The sequence below is a fragment of the Mastomys coucha genome, unplaced genomic scaffold (assembly GCF_008632895.1).
Source record: "Mastomys coucha isolate ucsf_1 unplaced genomic scaffold, UCSF_Mcou_1 pScaffold5, whole genome shotgun sequence".
NCBI classification, from domain to species: Eukaryota; Metazoa; Chordata; class Mammalia; order Rodentia; family Muridae; genus Mastomys; species Mastomys coucha.
Genome location: NW_022196911.1, coordinates 68,703,322 through 68,719,536, shown reverse-complemented (window position 1 = coordinate 68,719,536; position 16,215 = coordinate 68,703,322). Strand labels below are relative to the sequence as shown.

General features: G+C 48.6%; 1 protein-coding gene across 7 annotated transcripts in view; it reads right to left on the bottom strand.

Moving 5' to 3' along the window:
- The window catches only part of Trpv3 (transient receptor potential cation channel subfamily V member 3), a 33,419-nt gene that overhangs the window by 16,736 nt on the left and 468 nt on the right, over window positions 1-16,215 (bottom strand). For 6 of the 7 annotated variants that reach the window (XM_031351234.1, XM_031351236.1, XM_031351237.1 and 3 more), the window contains exons 2-8: window positions 14,587-14,726; window positions 7,282-7,386; window positions 7,088-7,174; window positions 6,233-6,387; window positions 5,435-5,611; window positions 3,081-3,221; window positions 823-1,103 (exon numbers count right to left, since the gene is read on the bottom strand). In XM_031351234.1, the coding sequence (XP_031207094.1) occupies window positions 823-1,103; window positions 3,081-3,221; window positions 5,435-5,611; window positions 6,233-6,387; window positions 7,088-7,174; window positions 7,282-7,386; window positions 14,587-14,705 (1,065 nt within the window). In that variant the 5' untranslated portion in view covers window positions 14,706-14,726. The remainder of the gene's footprint in view (window positions 1-822; window positions 1,104-3,080; window positions 3,222-5,434; window positions 5,612-6,232; window positions 6,388-7,087; window positions 7,175-7,281; window positions 7,387-14,586; window positions 14,727-16,215) is intronic. The other variant, XM_031351235.1, reaches the window with a different exon arrangement.

The following is a 16,215-nucleotide window of genomic DNA, read 5'->3' as shown; positions in this document are numbered from 1 at the left end:
CTCTGACTCTCCTCAGAACCCCTACAAGCTACAACCCTGGGTGGCAAGAGGAGGGGGTCAGACACACAATTCTCCCTTTGTTCTTCATCTCTACAAGGGAATAAAAAGGTCCCTTGTGGGCTCTAGCCCTGGCCTGACCTCAGGGCAGCTGACTAGGAAAAGTACAAGGATACACAGCTGGAATTGCTCAATAGATGCCAACTATCCAGCGTCCTTCCACAGTCTCCCAGAAGCCACACTCCTCCCAAGATCTCTTCCCTGAGAATAAATTTGATATCAGCCAGACCACAGCTCCAGACACAGATAAACACATCAGCCAGTCCCAGCCTATGTCTTCCCAAGGTGCTCAGATCAGCCTGGAGTTCTTTGTCCACATCACACAGGCAAAGGGGCCCATATAACCACACTCTGCTGGAGAAGAGCCCTTGCCAACAGACTAAGGTCCTCCTATTGCCAGGGAGAAGAAGCCCACTGACTGTGGACCCAGAGTAGCCAGTCTGGAACCACTGCCCCCAGAAGAACCAAGCCTGAAGGACAGACACGTAGCCTGTGGTTGAGTGTCACCACTCAGGAATGCTCAACCACAGAGCACCTGAGGTATTGCATCACCTTGGCTGTAGGGATTCCCCAGTCTGGCCCCACCTAGAAAGTCCCAGGAAGAGAGAATGAACTCTGGAGTACAAGACTGATGTCTTAAGGTTAGCTCACATGCTGGATTTCACTGAGCCACCACTGCACTTCCAGACCTAAGCTGCAACCTTCCCAGAGTTGAGGCTGGAGCACCATGTTTCCCCAGCCCCCACACCCGCTGCAGGGCCCCACCTCAGCCTTGCCCATCTTGGCAGCCAGCTGCAGTGGTGTGAGACCATCATTGTTGCGCATGGTCTCCAGCTCCCAGTTGCCACTCCTCAGCAGGATCATGTCATACATGCGCTTAACAAAGTCATTCTGGGTCTTGAAGTCCTCAGCCACCGTCACCAGCGCATGCAGGATGTTGTTTCCCCGAGAGTCCTGGGAAGTGATGTCCGTCTGCTCGTTCTCCATCAGCAGCTGTACAATCTCAGGCTGGTTGGTACAAGCTGCCAAGGCCAGGGGTGTCTCACCTGGGGGGGCGAGGGGGAGGGGGGAGTGACTGAGCTTAGTCCTTTCATAGGCCAAAAGCAATATCCTCCAGGCCCAGGCTCAGAGGTACAGATGCTGGCCATCACAGCAGCACTGATCCCTGCGGCTCCCTGACGACCTCCCCTTTGTTCAGTGAAGACTGAAGCAGGTGTACACCATAGCCACCTGTGTTCTCTGCCCACCCCCACCCCCACTGACTTTTCAACACTCTGCTCAGTGGGGGGCAGAACATCCCCCCTCCCCCGCTAGGTCCCCCACTTACCCAGAATGAGAACTCTAATTCCAGCACACCCGCACAAAGCCTTCTCTGTTTTGAGCTCCTCTCATCCTCTCACCCATGCTCATACCTCTCCTGTCACAATGGCCTTCTTACTCCAACAAGGGACATTCTCTAAGCTCAGGGCCTTTGCATACACTGTTCTTGCTTCCTGCAGCTGCTCTGCACTGCCTATTCCCAGTCTTTGCTCAGATCCCACCTTCTCGGTGACTCACTCTCGATGCCCTATTTAGATTTAGAAACCCTTCCACCCATCCAGACAAAACTCTGGGTTCTTCTTCCTCTTTTTACTCCCACCTGTGCCCTCTCTTTATTCCACCCAACAGATGTTTCCCAACACTGGTTGTAATTAGGTCCCAGGCTGGGCAATGAGGACACAAGGCTTCCTGAGCAAGAAGCTGTCCTCAGAGATGCCCAGACTCAGCTAGTCCTGCTGACTAAAAACCCAAAGGTGGGAAAAATGGCTCAGTGGATAAGACTGCTTGCCGCACGAGCATGAGGAGCTGAGTTCAAATCCCCAGAACCCATGTAAAAAGCTAGGCATGGTTGGCACATGGTGCAGAGACAGAGTTTATAGGGCTTACTGGCTACCAGCCTAGTTCCACCGGATTCTGTCTCAAGGGAAAAGGATGAAAAGTAATACAGAGGGCCACCAGATGTCCCCCTCTGTCCTCCGTGCCCACATTCACATACATCTCACATATAAACCGTACATACACAAAAGAGAGAGAAAAAAACAGAGCAGTGACAGTCAGGCCCAGTGGGGCTTCCTATCGCCTGTCCTGACTGTGATGGTGGTGATATAAAAGTAACAGAACTGTACACTAAAATGGATGGATTTCACTCTACCTAAAGTACGCATTTTTTAACCCAAAGAATTTATAAAGGCAATGTGAACATTGTCAGAAGAGGGGAAAAGACATTTGTGCCAATTCTAAACTCCCACCAACACACACACACATACATGTACATGAACACATACACACATACAGGCACACACAAGCACACATATATACATGCACATTCACACATGCACACATACATCCACATACATGCATGCACACACACACACACACATACATACTCAGACACACACTAAGAAAAATAAAACAGTAAATAAAGCCAGGTTTGAAGGGAGGACATTACAGAGTGTCTACCACAAAGTTCTGGAGGGTCTGGGACCTCAAGCTTACACAACAGTTACCCCTGTAAGGACATCTTTCTAGCACACACAACTATAGCTGCTTTTGGATTGCTGAGCTGTCTGGGATTCTCCCCCTTCACTCTGCCAGTCTGTCCAAGATGTCATCCATCTCTGTCTTACTACCCAGGAACAGGTCACTTTCTTCCTCAGCCCAATCTCTTCACCTGTATAACAATGGGGCTATGTCCTTCACACCATTACACACACGCAAACAAGTGCACACACAAACACACACGCACGCACATGCACACACAGGTCTTTGTTCTCTGCAGGTGTGAGCCCTACTGCCACCAGGTAGCACTGTCAGGCAGGCTCTTCCACCCTAGCCCACATAGCGCCAACCCATTTGTAATGCACATGCGCGGAGGAAACTGTCTTGTAGCACCCCTGGTGTGGTAGGGCTGGTCTCAGTAGAGCCCAGGACAGGAAGCCCCTCCTCCTCTCTCCCCCATCTTCCACTCCCTCGGTATCGCCTACCAAAATAGAAGCCTTCATGCTGGTATTTGGGGTTGAAGAAGACCCCCTTGGCATGAGCGTTGACGTCAGCACCCGCTGCTATAAGCACTGCTGTGATGTCTCCCTGGCGCCGCTCGATGGCGATGTTCAGCGCTGTCTGCCCTGTAAACAACAGGCATGGGTGCTCAAAGGCCTAGGACAACCTAAAGCTGATCTTGGAGTCCCTTGACCCTAGGTGGCAGTAGCTGACTGAAAATATTAAGGGTGTAGATAACCAAGTGTGGGGATACCCTGTTGACACCAGTTGAATTCTGGGAAAGCAGGAATGAACTGCACCCCGCCCGCAATAGATAAAACCAGAGCACGGGTGCCCACGACCTGCTGCAAGAGCATCAGCAAGGGCTTGGTAAAGAGGCTAGGGAAAGCTGGGAAGGAAGATTTGCGGCCAGGACAAAAAAGCCCTACTACAGGGACAAATAAGGTTAGTACAGTAACTCTATCAAAAACGTGTTCAGCCTCTCCAGTGGGAGAAATGGACCATGAGAAACAAACTCCATCCTTGCCCTCAAAAGGCCCTCACTACGCAGGCCTATTGGCCCAGGCTGGTAATCCCAGCTACCCAGCAGACAGGGGCAGGAAGATCAAGACTATCTGGGCTGTGAAGTGAGTTCAAGACCAACCTGAGCAACTTAGTGAGACTAGAGTTCAAATGGTTTTCTTAAAACATTCTTTTTTTTTTCTTTATTTACATGTCATATGATATCTCCTTTCTCAGTTTCCCCTCCAAAAAAAGAAAAGAAAAGAAAATATAAAATAAAATAAAAAACAAAAACAAACAAACAAAAACCCTGTTCCCTCTTCCCTTCCCCCTTCCTTTGCTCACCAACCCACCCTCTCCCACTTCCTGGCCCTGGCATTCCCTTACACTGGGGCATAGAATCTTCACAGGGCCAAGGGCCTCTCTTCCCATTGATGACCGACTAGGCCATCCTCTGCTACAAATGCTGCTGGAACCATTAGTCCCACCATGTGTACTCTTTGGTTGGTGGTTTAGTCCTTGGGAGCTCTGAGGGTACAAATTAGTTCATATTGTTGTTCGTCCTAAGGGGCTGCAAACCCTTCAGCTCCTTGGGTCTTTTCTTTAGTTCCTTCATTGGGAACCCTGTTTCAAATGTTTTGAAGAAGTGGGGAGGTAGCTCCATGGTAAAAGCACTTCCCAGTACCACCACCCCAAAATTAAAGGGATCTTGTACCAGCAGTGGCGAGACCATAGGACCCTGAACTATAAACAAAAAGTACAGACAGCTGGAAGGGGAAAAAGAGGCAGGACAAGTAAGACTCAGACACTGGTCTGAACCTCTGCAGGACTGGTGGTGGCTCTCAAGTGACAGGCTGAGAACAGGATATGGCAGGCTGAGAACAGGATATGGCTCGCTCTCTCTCTTTTGGTTCAGCAAACAATCAAAGCAATCCCTCCCTGGGGTTCCCGCCCCTCCTCCACAGTACCATGACTTTCCCTTTTGAAAGTCTGTAGAGTTCAAACAGTAATGGAGATTACCTTCCCCATGAGGAGGGTTAAAGTCCCCCATCTGAGCCCCCCTCCGAAAAAACTGAGGTGTTTACACCCCCTGGCATGTGAGCTGATCACTTCTGCTGTGACAAGCTGTTTACTGACTTCAGAGACTCAGGACATAGCCTGTTAATAGTTCACAGTGTGTTTCAGGGTCAGGGAAACAAGGCACTACATTATATTCCCTGGCTCCACAAAACCAGACTGAAACGGGACAGTTTATATCATTCACCCCTGCAAGGCTGACTGCTGGCTTTGCTGGCTCCCTACCCGGCTCTCCAGGCTCATCTTAAGTCTTCTTCCTTGTTTGTTGGCTTCTTTGTTTTGTGGTTCTTGGGAATCTAACCGTACCTTGCACATGCTAAGGAAGCTCTCCTCAATTGAATGACATCCCCAGGCCATGCGGTCTTCCTAGTGTCAAATCTGCCACACCCGTGCCCATCTTGGGGCTCTTACCCTGACCCAGTTCTGGATCTTTCCCATCCGGTAAGCTTTGGCCAAGCCCACCACTGTATAGTTGCTCACCCCAGTCAGTTTCTGTCACATTACATCGTCTTTACTTCCGTTCCCAGCATATTCCATATAAAGTTGCCTTTTTAGAGCATCAGCGTTTCCTGACTTGTTCATCCATGCTCAGTATTATTTACAGGGAAAAGGAAGGCTGAGATGGGTACCCACTACGTATTTGCCTTCTCCATAGCCAAAGTGCCTCTGTGAGGCAAGATGGGCTGTGTCTGTAGCCACACCCACCTTGGGAAATCCCAACCTCTTCCCTTGCCCTTAGGTTGCCTCTGCCTCCAGGTACCTTCATAGGCCTCTTCCGTGTACTCGGCGTTGATGAACCTGTCCAGGATGTCGTTCTCCTCAGCGAAGGCAAGCAGAAGCCGCACGATCTCTTTGGTGTTGGGATTGATGTTGAGCAAAGCCTTCATCAGGCAGGTCTTCCCAGTGTCTGAGGCTGTCAGCTTGTGCATGAGGAAGTCTGCAGACAGTCGAGGATAAACGCAGGGGCAGGAAGGGCAAACAGAACCATGGAGGCGGCAGCCTCATACCTCAGAAGCATGCTCTTTAGCCTGCACTGGGAGCCCCAACCCTTACTACCAGATCTTTTTTCTTCTTCTCCCAGCCCCTCCTCCAGCTCCCTTTCTGGTTTGTTGTTCACGACTCTCTACCACCTAAAGAGCCAATGACACCTGCAGCCTGGCTGCTCCTGTTGGTGCCGAAATCTCCATCATATCCCTCCTCGAGGTCTAAAAGTACATCTCATCACATCCCCATCAGCCTGCTCCTCTCCTTGATCCCCAGACAGCAATGGAGCCCCAAAGCCATTCCTGTCAATGCCCAAGGAACTCTTCCCCCTCCTCTAGGCCTGCTTCTTTGAACAGCAACCCTCTCCAGATATACTCCACACAATAGCCAGACCACACCCTCTTTCTGCCTAAACCCATCCGTGACTCCCCATGGCCCTCTAAATCAAGCACATAATTACTATCCCAATATCCAAGGTGCCTCATATTCCAGCCCCACAAGAGACAGAGCAGCACCACGGCAAACCAACCAGGGTCCCTGGGGCCTACACTCTATGCCAGGGCCGGGCACTAACCAGGCACATCCAAGCCGCGGCGCCGTCTACAGAGCTCCTGAAGATCCTGCAGGAGTTCCCGCAGCTCCTCCACGCAACCCTCGGACACAGCTGCGAAGATGCGCTTCTTCAGCCGCTTCTTCTTCTGCCTCTGTTCTTCCTTGGCCAGGTTTGCGCTAAGACCAGAAGGCATTGCGAATTCATCCTGCCCTTGCCTCCGCTCCTACCCTCTTCCCCGCCACCACCAGAGCTACTAGTTTCCGGGCCACTGCTCCAACCCCTATGCCTCCTATGTCTTTGTCAATGCCCATGTTTGTGTTCCATGTTTAATCAAGCTCCCCTTCCAATCCATATGTAATCACATTGATCAAAATACACCTGTATACATGTGGGGATGATCAAGAAGGACATATGTCTATTGTAGCCATCCCTTCGAAATATGGAACTAAGGGAAGAGAAAGCTCCTTTTCATCTCCATATCTGAACTTTTCCATCTATCCCTCCCTGCCCCCACAGTCCAAATAGACTATTGCTGTAATGCAGATGTGTCTCCTTTCATGTGTATGTATACTTGCAAAAATGCATACTGATGTTCTGTGTGAATAGATTTTAAATACACACAATTATGTAAGGTGTGCTGAAATCCTTATTCTTCTGTGTATTGTTTGAATGTTTTATAATGAACAGAAATCGTTTTATAATTTACTGATCTTTCACTCTGTTCCACAAAATGTCACATTCCACAACCATAGCCCAGGCCTCCAGATGTTTGTCTCACCTCACAGAGATGATGGCTTCTTTCTCTTTCCTATACAGCCCACCCTGTGATGCCCCCCCTTCTAAGGCCAGTGAGACAGGGGGGAGGGGCACACTTACCTTGGACTGTTGGGATTGGATGGGGTCTCTGTCACATCATCCTGAGGAGACTGAGGGGAATCCATGTCATCACAGTTGCCAGAGAGGCTGGAGATGGAGAATAGGGATGAGAGTAAGACAAATTTAGAAATGGACAGTGCTACTATGCCACCACCAGGCCCAGCCATGTGTTCAGGCCAGCAGCCAGTACTCACCACTGCCGGATGTTGGAGTCCATTGGCTTGGAGAAGATGGGGGGAGAGGTCTTGGTGACCGTGGGGTTAGGCTCAAATCCTTCTATCTCCAGGAAGAAGTGTGCACTGAGGGGACACCCAATCAAGGCCATTAGAACTGGGGCAGGACCTGTCTGCCTTGCCACAGAGGACCCACTCATACTGAGCCCTAGCCTTTGTGCCTGGTATCCCAGCCTAGCCCTCCAGGATGAAGTAGACTCTGGGTTCTAAGCTGAGTCTAAATGACTCTTGCCTCTAGAAGTACTGTGTGGATAAGCCCACGAGGATCACTGGGCATGGCCCAGCACCTGAGGATACAGCTATCCCCAAGTATCGTCTTTCAAAGATGGGAATGTAGAGACAGAAGCTGGGTTTCCCATCTCCATCCAGCTGTTCCTAGAATGTGAGCCTGTAAGGCAGAGCCTTTTAGAGGGGGCCTCTAGATTCAAATCCACACAGGTCTTCCAGCAGCTTAAGAGAAAGGACCAGAGTCACCCTGGCTGCTCTTGTTGACCATTAGCCTCTTTATCACAACAGGAAATGGACTAAGAAAGCTAGTCTAGGGCAGGGAGCTGGGGGCCTAGGCTGTGGATCCTCCACTTAGAAGAAAAACCCAAACCAGGCATGGTAGGATCTGACCCTAATTTCATAACTCAGATGGTTGAGTAAGGAAGATCACAGGTTTGAGGTCAGCCTGTGCTATATAGCAGAACTATCTCTAAAAAAAAATAAAATAAAATATAATATAAAATATATCATGTGAGAATGATTATAATCGAGATAACAAGCAACACCAAACGGTGGTAAGAATTGGGACAGTCAAGGAGAGAGCACTCACATACTGCTGTAGGTAATGTAAAATAGCGTGGCCTCAGTAGGAATCAGTACAGAGGCACCTCAAAACTTTTAAATAAGAATTTCCACATGATCCAGTTCTAGGATCTGTAGATCCATAGCAAAAAGAATCCAAACTAGCTCTCTACAAGGACACCTGCATATACACGGTTATTACATCACTAGGGATGTAGAAGGATAATGATAATAGGAGGAGGAATAAGAAAGAATAAGAAAGATTCAGGGGAAATGGCCTAGCAATTAAGAGCACTGGCTGCTCTTCCAGAGGACCCAGGTTCAATTCCCAGCACCCACATGGCTCACAACCATCTGTAACTCTAGTCCTAGGGGATCCTATCCCCTTCCTCTTCTGACTTCTATGGGCACTTTACACACATAGTGTACAGACATACATGTAGGCAAAACACCCATACATGTAATAAATCTATATTTACATATAAACAAATGTTCAAAATTATATTTTTTTAAAAATATCAAGAGGAGCCAATGTGATCAAAATATATTATGCACATTGCAAGAATGTCATAATGATACCACTAACTTTGCAACTGATATATACAAGCAAAAAAAATTAATTGAAAAAAATTAAAAAGAAAGGGGAGAGAGGGTCAAGAAAACATTGCCAGTCATTGGGGAAAAGAGACAAGACTATGGCCAGCTTTCTCTTCGGACTTCAACAGACTGGGAAATACACGTTACCTCAAGAAAAGCCAGACACTCTGCCCAAGACCTGCCAGCCATGACTAGCCACACCCACAAATGCAGACACGCATGACCTTGGACAGACACCACAGTCACACACTGGGAAGTGAGTCTTCCAATGGCATTAAGGTGAGGGTCAGCTGAGGGTGAACTCAGCTGTGGTACACCCAACCCTGCAGCTACTGCAGTAAAGCTGCAGCTGGCCATGTGACCCATCCAGAGTACTGCCTGCCTGACTTCAGGCACACAGCCCTCCTAAACACTTTGCTGCCTGAGTCTTTCCCAGATCCAGAACAGAGGATGTTCCAAAGTGCAGCTCCACCCAGCTCAAGTTCAGAGAGAAGAGCAGCAGGCTGTGATCAGGGCCCCGGTCTACAGGCAAGGCATTTGAGGCTAAAGATGAGTAAGCACCCTCCCTTAGAACAGACTCCAGTTGGCCATAGAACCCGCTTCCCGCTGCCCATGCTAGTAACTGGCACAGGGATGCATATTGTTCTGTTCCGCTCTCAGCTTTTGCTCTGGGCCTACTTACAGCCAAATCCACTACAAGGGTTAGCTAAAAAGAGGCTATCTAATCAGGGCAATAGGGAAAATACTGGTTGGCCTGGGAAGTCCCCTTCCTCACTTCAGGCACATCATTCATCTAGGAAGAAGGGATAAATGGAGCAGAGAACACATTGGCCCTCCCTCTCCTGGCTTCTGACCATCAAGAGGAGACTTCTGCCAGGCATGGTGACTCACACTATGGAACGCTCAGGAAGCTGAAGCAGAAAGATTGTTCAAAGTCAGTCTGAGATACAGGTTAAGAATCTGTTGAGGAGGTTGGGGGAAAGAGAAAGAGAAAAAGGCCAGAGGGAGGAAGGGATAGGGGAAGAGATTGAGATTCTGGCCTTAGCTAAAAGCAAATATTTCAAAAGAGATGAAAATATCAAAAGAGAGAAAACAAAGGGAGGAGAAAATCTTTGACTGGGACTCAAAAGCTGGTTTCTGGTCTGTATCGGCCTCCAGCTGGGCACTCTCCATCTTTAGACCAGGAATCCTCAGCTGATGGGATACTAATTGGGCCAGATGATTCCCAGCTACTCCAAGATCATCCCCTTATGGGATCTCCAGCTAAAAGGGGCATTGGAGGTCAACCATTCAGATAACCATACCCTGAACTACCACTGCCCCAATCCACTCTGGCAGCCTGACTCAGAGGTCCCAAGCATGACCACTAGCCACAAGACAGGCTCCAAAAGCCCGGATGAGAATTGCTAGATTTTCTCCATATGGAGCTCCAAACCCACACCCATGGGTTTTCTCCAAGAAAATTTGGTCTGGTCTTCCCTTGAACCTAGGCTGCCTTTGAGGCTGCTTTATTCACAGATACTTCTCAAGTACCTACAGTGTGACAGGCAATGGTCCTGCAGCTATGATAAAGGCAGACTCTCTTCTTTTCCAGACCTGCTATTCCAGTGGGTTGATCAAAACTGGCTTCAAGGTGAGACTGATGCATAGCACAACTAGGCCAATTCGTTCTTTGCTCTAGACAATACATTGTCATTGCAGCTATAAATTTCCCAATGGCAGGCACTATGATGACATTATCCTTGAATTTCCAGAATCAACTTTGATTCCCTATCAGTGGTCTTGAAACTCAAAAGACCCATTGAATAGATATATGGATGGATAGGTCCCCATAGGGGCCCACAAAGACTAAACCACCAACCAGACAGCCTGTGTGGGACTGATGTAGGTTCTCTGTATATGTATAGCAGTTGTGTAGTTTGGTCTTCATGTGGGACTCCTAACAGTGGGAGCAGGGGCTGTCCTGCTCTGTTGCCTGCCTTTGGGATGCTTTCCCCTTATGAAGCTGCCCCATCTAGCATCAATAGGAGAAGATGTGCCTAGTCTTACTATAATCTGATATGCCAAGGCTGGTTGGTATCCATGAGAGGCCTCCCCTTTTCTGAAGAGATAGAGAGGAGTAGATGTGGGGAGAGTGGAGGAGGGGAAGACTGGGAGGAGGGAAGGGAAATTTCAGTCAGGATGTAAAGTAAATAAATAAATGTATTAATTAAGATTTAAAAATAAAAAAGAAAGGATAGGTGATGAGTGAGAAGTATTCAAGTAGAAGCAATAATGACTGGTCAGACAGAAGGACAGATGAGCTAAGATGAATAATGGGTAGATGGTAAAATAGTAAAAGATTAGGTAGGTGGATGGATGAATACATAATAAGCAATCAAGTAGATAAGGTGGAGAGGTCTATGGATAAGACCAATACTCAGACAGATCAACAAAACCTAAAACTGTCAGTAGTAGAGGCTGAATCCTCCCTGTGACTGGCTGTACTCCCAACTGCTGAAGCTCTCACCTCCCACCCCCTCCTCAGTCTTACACACAAAGCTGAAGTGGACTTTTCTGCCACTCCCCCACCAAGTCCCATCTTCTCTTGGACTCCTCCAAAGAGATCAAGAGTGGCTCCAAAAGCCACATCATGCAAGTATTCATCATGCAGGCCCAAAGCTGAGGGTCCCAAGGAAGGGAGAAAGCATCACCTCACCATGCAATGACCTGGTGGGTGCTGAGCCTCTGGGTGGCTTCCTCATCGGCTCACATGCCCCCTCATTCCCTTGCCTGATTCCTCACTGAGACTTGGATACTTTTACTAACTAATCAGTTAAAACTAATCAGTTGTCTGGTGTATGTAACCGAGGGGATAAGAAGGGGACAGCCACCCCTTCTAGAGACCCCCATCCTCAGAGATGGCAACCAGAGTTGACCCATTTGTCCCAGTGACCACATTAATCTCTTCAAGGAGAGGCTTGGTTATAGGTGTACAGGAACAATGAAGGCCCTTATAACTGAGAACAGGAATGGGAGGCTTCATGCTATGCTAACCAGGATACCATATGCCATGGTTCAGGAAGAGCCCTGAAGCAGAAAGAAGGATGAGAAATGCCTCCTAGGCTAGACAGGAAGTCTGTGATGGAAAAGGAAAACTTTAGAGCTCAAAAGACAATATGTGGAGAGAGGAGTGGTGACAGCCTGGCCAGAGAAGGTCAAATGATTAGGCAAGGGTCTAACTCATGAGGCTGCCTTACTTGACACTACACAACCACATCCCACCCACCATCATAAGCACATGGTAAGGCCTGGACCATATGACATCCTGGTTCCTGCCTACTGAAAATGTTCGTTGTTTATTCCTTTGGTCTAGGCCAAAGGGTACAATCTGGGTGTGATTAACTCAAGTGCACAGACAGCTGTATATCATTTCTCCACCATTTCTGTCACTGTGAAGAGAAAAATACAAGACCAAGAAGCAACCTAGGGCTAGATAGGGGTTTGTCTACCATCTACTTTGACCCAAAAAATGTCCAAGTGTCTGAACTCCCCAAGGTCAGCTCTCTGACCTTGCTTAGGGACCAATAAGGAGGCCAATATGGCAACTACTCAAGGAATGACATGGTGACTCAGGAAAACTCCTGCATCCAAAGATCTCTCCCCTCTGTAGACCTATAGACCTCCTGGAGCCTTCAATCCTCCCATTAGTTCACAGGCCCCTGGTGACTGGCATTGAACTCACGTTCACATATAATTTACCCTTTTATTTTCCTTCTTCTCTTTAGAACCAAGTCTTATACTCAGTTCTGAGGGAAAGGCTCAAACTTTCACATGAGGACCCTCAAAAAGTCATTGGGACCACCATTTCAGAAGACAAAGTCACACCTCATACCATTGGCTGGGTCATGCAATCATTTGGCCAGTAACTCTGAACCTGAAACTTAAGTTCATGAACAGTTCAGCTGGGCCTGATATGGAAGAGCCTGGGTGGTGGTGGTGGTGGTGGTGGTGGTGGTATTTTTTCTTTCTTTCTTTTAATTTTTTGAGAGCCTATCCACAATCCTTTCCCTATTCCCAAATCTCTCCTGAGAGTTAAAAGGAAGGAAATCCAAAAAAATGGACCATATTGGCTTGGGTCAACTGTGTTCCTGTTACTTCTTGGATGAGCCCATGAAATTCTAGGCTGCCCCCACTCCCACGCTACCTGTCTCACCCCTACTCACTCCCAGCTTTCTCTCCTCAACTCCAAGGTGGGAGCTCTGCCTAAGTGTCCTCTGGGCCTCTCTTACTTGGTCCTTCGTACCTGAACTTGGCTCACTGCTCCTATCTTTGCTTCTCCTTTGATGGGCTCATGACTTAGGTGACCCACCTTCCTTCTGAGTTACCGCCCCAGAAGGGTGGATCTCCTGGCCCTTCCTTCTCTATTCTTGCCCCCAGGAAATCCTGTGACTAACTCCACTCTCACCCATCTTTTCCTGCATTTCTGACCACTCCCACTTAGACCTCACCTGCCTCCCAACAGCTTCCTCAGGGTCTCCCTGTCTGTACAACCTCCTAACGCATAATCCACATGGGTCATCCAGAGCAGCATTTCCAAAATTCCTACCTCCCTATGTCCTTCTTCAGGAAATCACCTGTGGTGCCCCCTCACCTGAGAATCATCAGGGCAGAAGAGGCAGGTTAAATGAGCCATTCTAGAATGTGGGCCACCCTGGTCCAGAGAAAGCATGCTGAACAAGCCTCTTTGTCTAGCTTGGCTGAACTGAGAGGTATCCAATCAACTGAAGAGTGCAAGATCAGCCATGGAGATCTAGAAGGTTGTTTTCTGTCCCAGAATCCTCCATATCCTCAACTTGGAAGTGAGGCAAACCCATTCCAGCCCTGCCCAGCTCCCAGGAGCTCCATACAATCAAAATCACACACTGAGCACTGACCATCCTGACTGTGCTAACCATGTTGTCATCATAATGGCAATTAACTGTGTCTTTTAAGTAGATGTCATTAGTAGTGTCCTCATATACAGACGCAGCTCAACACAACTATAGCCATCTCATCATAACCTCCATTTTCCCTCCAGTTGACCATGCCCTACAAAACACACAAAACCAAAGCTGAACGTGGTGCTACACACCTGTAATCCCAGCATTCAGAAGGTAAAGGATCCTAAGTTCAAGACATTTTTGGCTATAGATCAAGTACCAAACCAGGTTGAGAAATATAGCAAGACCCTGTCTCAAAAGAAAAAAAAAAACTCAGCCAAAAGAATTATGTGCTCCGATTGTTAATTGACATTGGCCATGAGACAAACCAGGTATGTTCTGGCTAACTATGATCCTCTTTATCCAGCTTAGCCTAAAACATCTATCTTCTTCCTTGGGTGCCAAGATCCTCCTGTTTTGCTGCCTCCCAAAACATGCTTTATTCTGTAAGTTCTGTAAATATAAGTTCTACTTTGCACAATACTGAATCCATCTTCTGCCTTCCCAGGCTTTCCCAATATAGCCCGTTATGAAGACTTGATTCCACAGTAGATTGAAAGCCACTTGTGTGAGAGAGAAAAACATGCCCATCTGAGGATCCTGACTACCTAGAATGGCACCACCTTTTACTCCTGTTGTCCAGAATGGCTTCAGCAACTCTCATCCCTCCAAGAGTCTTCCTGAATGTTCTTGCTTCAGTGCCCCCTAACTCCTCCAAGGAGACCCTCTTCCTATACCGATCATGAAGACCTCAGCAAAGGCATCTGAATATGCAGTGCTGTCCCTCCAATTATACCCAGCCTGTCATCAGGCCACCCCAAATAACAGAGCCTTGAGTCTGTGTGAAGCAAGGGATCCCGAGTGGGTACCTCCAGTGTCCCATACTGTACAACACTCAAGCCCAAGCCTTCAGTCTTACCTCTTCTTGGTGGGGGTGAGATCTGCTGGCCTCTTCTCTGTCATCACAACAGAGTTCCCGCCAGGTGCAATGGTTCTTTTGCCCATGAGGGGCACCATCTCCTTGGAGTGGGCATTCATTGCTGGAACCTACGGCATATGCTGAGATTGAAGAGGCAGAAGGTAACTTCTGGTGGCTTCAGACACTCATGGGATACCTGCTTATACCTGTCCAAGAGGGAACTCCCCCCCCCATCTTTCTAAGCTGCCAGCCCTTCTTGGTAACCAGCAAACTGTTCCTGCAGTTCAAATATCCCCAGCTTCCAAAACCCCAGGAGGGCCTAGCATAGCACCCAGGAAAGGACCGCCCTGCCTCTAACTGCCCATCACCATCTCCTGCATATTACTCTCTAGATAGACTTCTAAGACTTAGCTTTGCTTTCTTGACATCCCACCTAAGACTTTGTATTCAGATCTCTATGTCAACGTCACAGAACCTTTAACCTTAACACTTAACAGGACATCAATGTCACCTCCTTTGCTCTCCATGCTGCTCTGAATAACACAGCCGGGGGGTTTGAATTTCTCATCATCTGCTGGTCCTCTCCGCAGCTCACTCACTTCCCTTCTCTTGCTCTTCCCTCACAAGCTAAGCACAGTCAGACCATGATGGGTACCCTGTCAGACACCATCTGGGCTGGGGGCACAGCCTGCACAGTAACCAGGGCTCAAAACAATTTAGTGAGGGTCAAGGGGCAGGTGGAGCTGGAGACCCTGAATGAATTCATGGGGAGCCCTGGCAGAGAAGGGCTTGGCAGCAGGCTGAGCCACACTGGGAAGCCCTCACGCTTCACTTGGAAGCTGAGATTGATGCCAGGGAAGCAGGGAGCAGGGAAAGGTTCTGGGTTACTTGGCAACAGAGCATGAAGGAGAACAGGCCATGGGAGCAATCGAGACCAGGGATCTAGGGGCCAGGAGGAAGCTGTTATGAAGAGCATGGGGAGGGGAAAGGGGCTGCTAGCCTTGAAGGATAGGCATAGAAAGTCAGCATGGGCAAGAAGAAGTAATTCTGCAGTTAGGGGTCCAAGTTTAATGTAAGCCACCTCAGATAACTTACTTAGCGATAGAAGGGACTCCCAGCCTCTGCCTACATCTATCACAGCCAAAGCCAGACAGGTACTTATATTGTCTCTACCCAAAGCAATCAGTGGACATATGGGGCTAAAAAAAAGACTTTGCTGAATCAAGAGCAAAAGTAGACAGAGGTGTGCCTCATCCTCCCTCATCCTCTGGTTTCCCTCCTGAGAAATAGCTGAGTGGTCCCCTGGCACCAATTGCTCCATCCTTTTTGTGCTAGGGCCATGAGTGTGGGCCACTTGGAGCAGCTGGGGCAAGTGGGGGTCAGGGCAATCTGGACTCAGGCTCCAGCAGCTATAATTAGCTCCTGAGTCACCCTATACGCTTTGCATCCTCATCTGCTGGACTCTCTCCCTGCCCTGCGATCCAGCTCCCTCACCCAAGACATACCATGTCACACCTGTCAAGGCCCTGACGCTGATTGAAATGGCCTGTCCTAGAGACACAAACCAGGCAGGGGCCAAAAGGAGACCCCCATAGCTGCTATCTCAGTGCCCATGAGTGCCTGCGCATG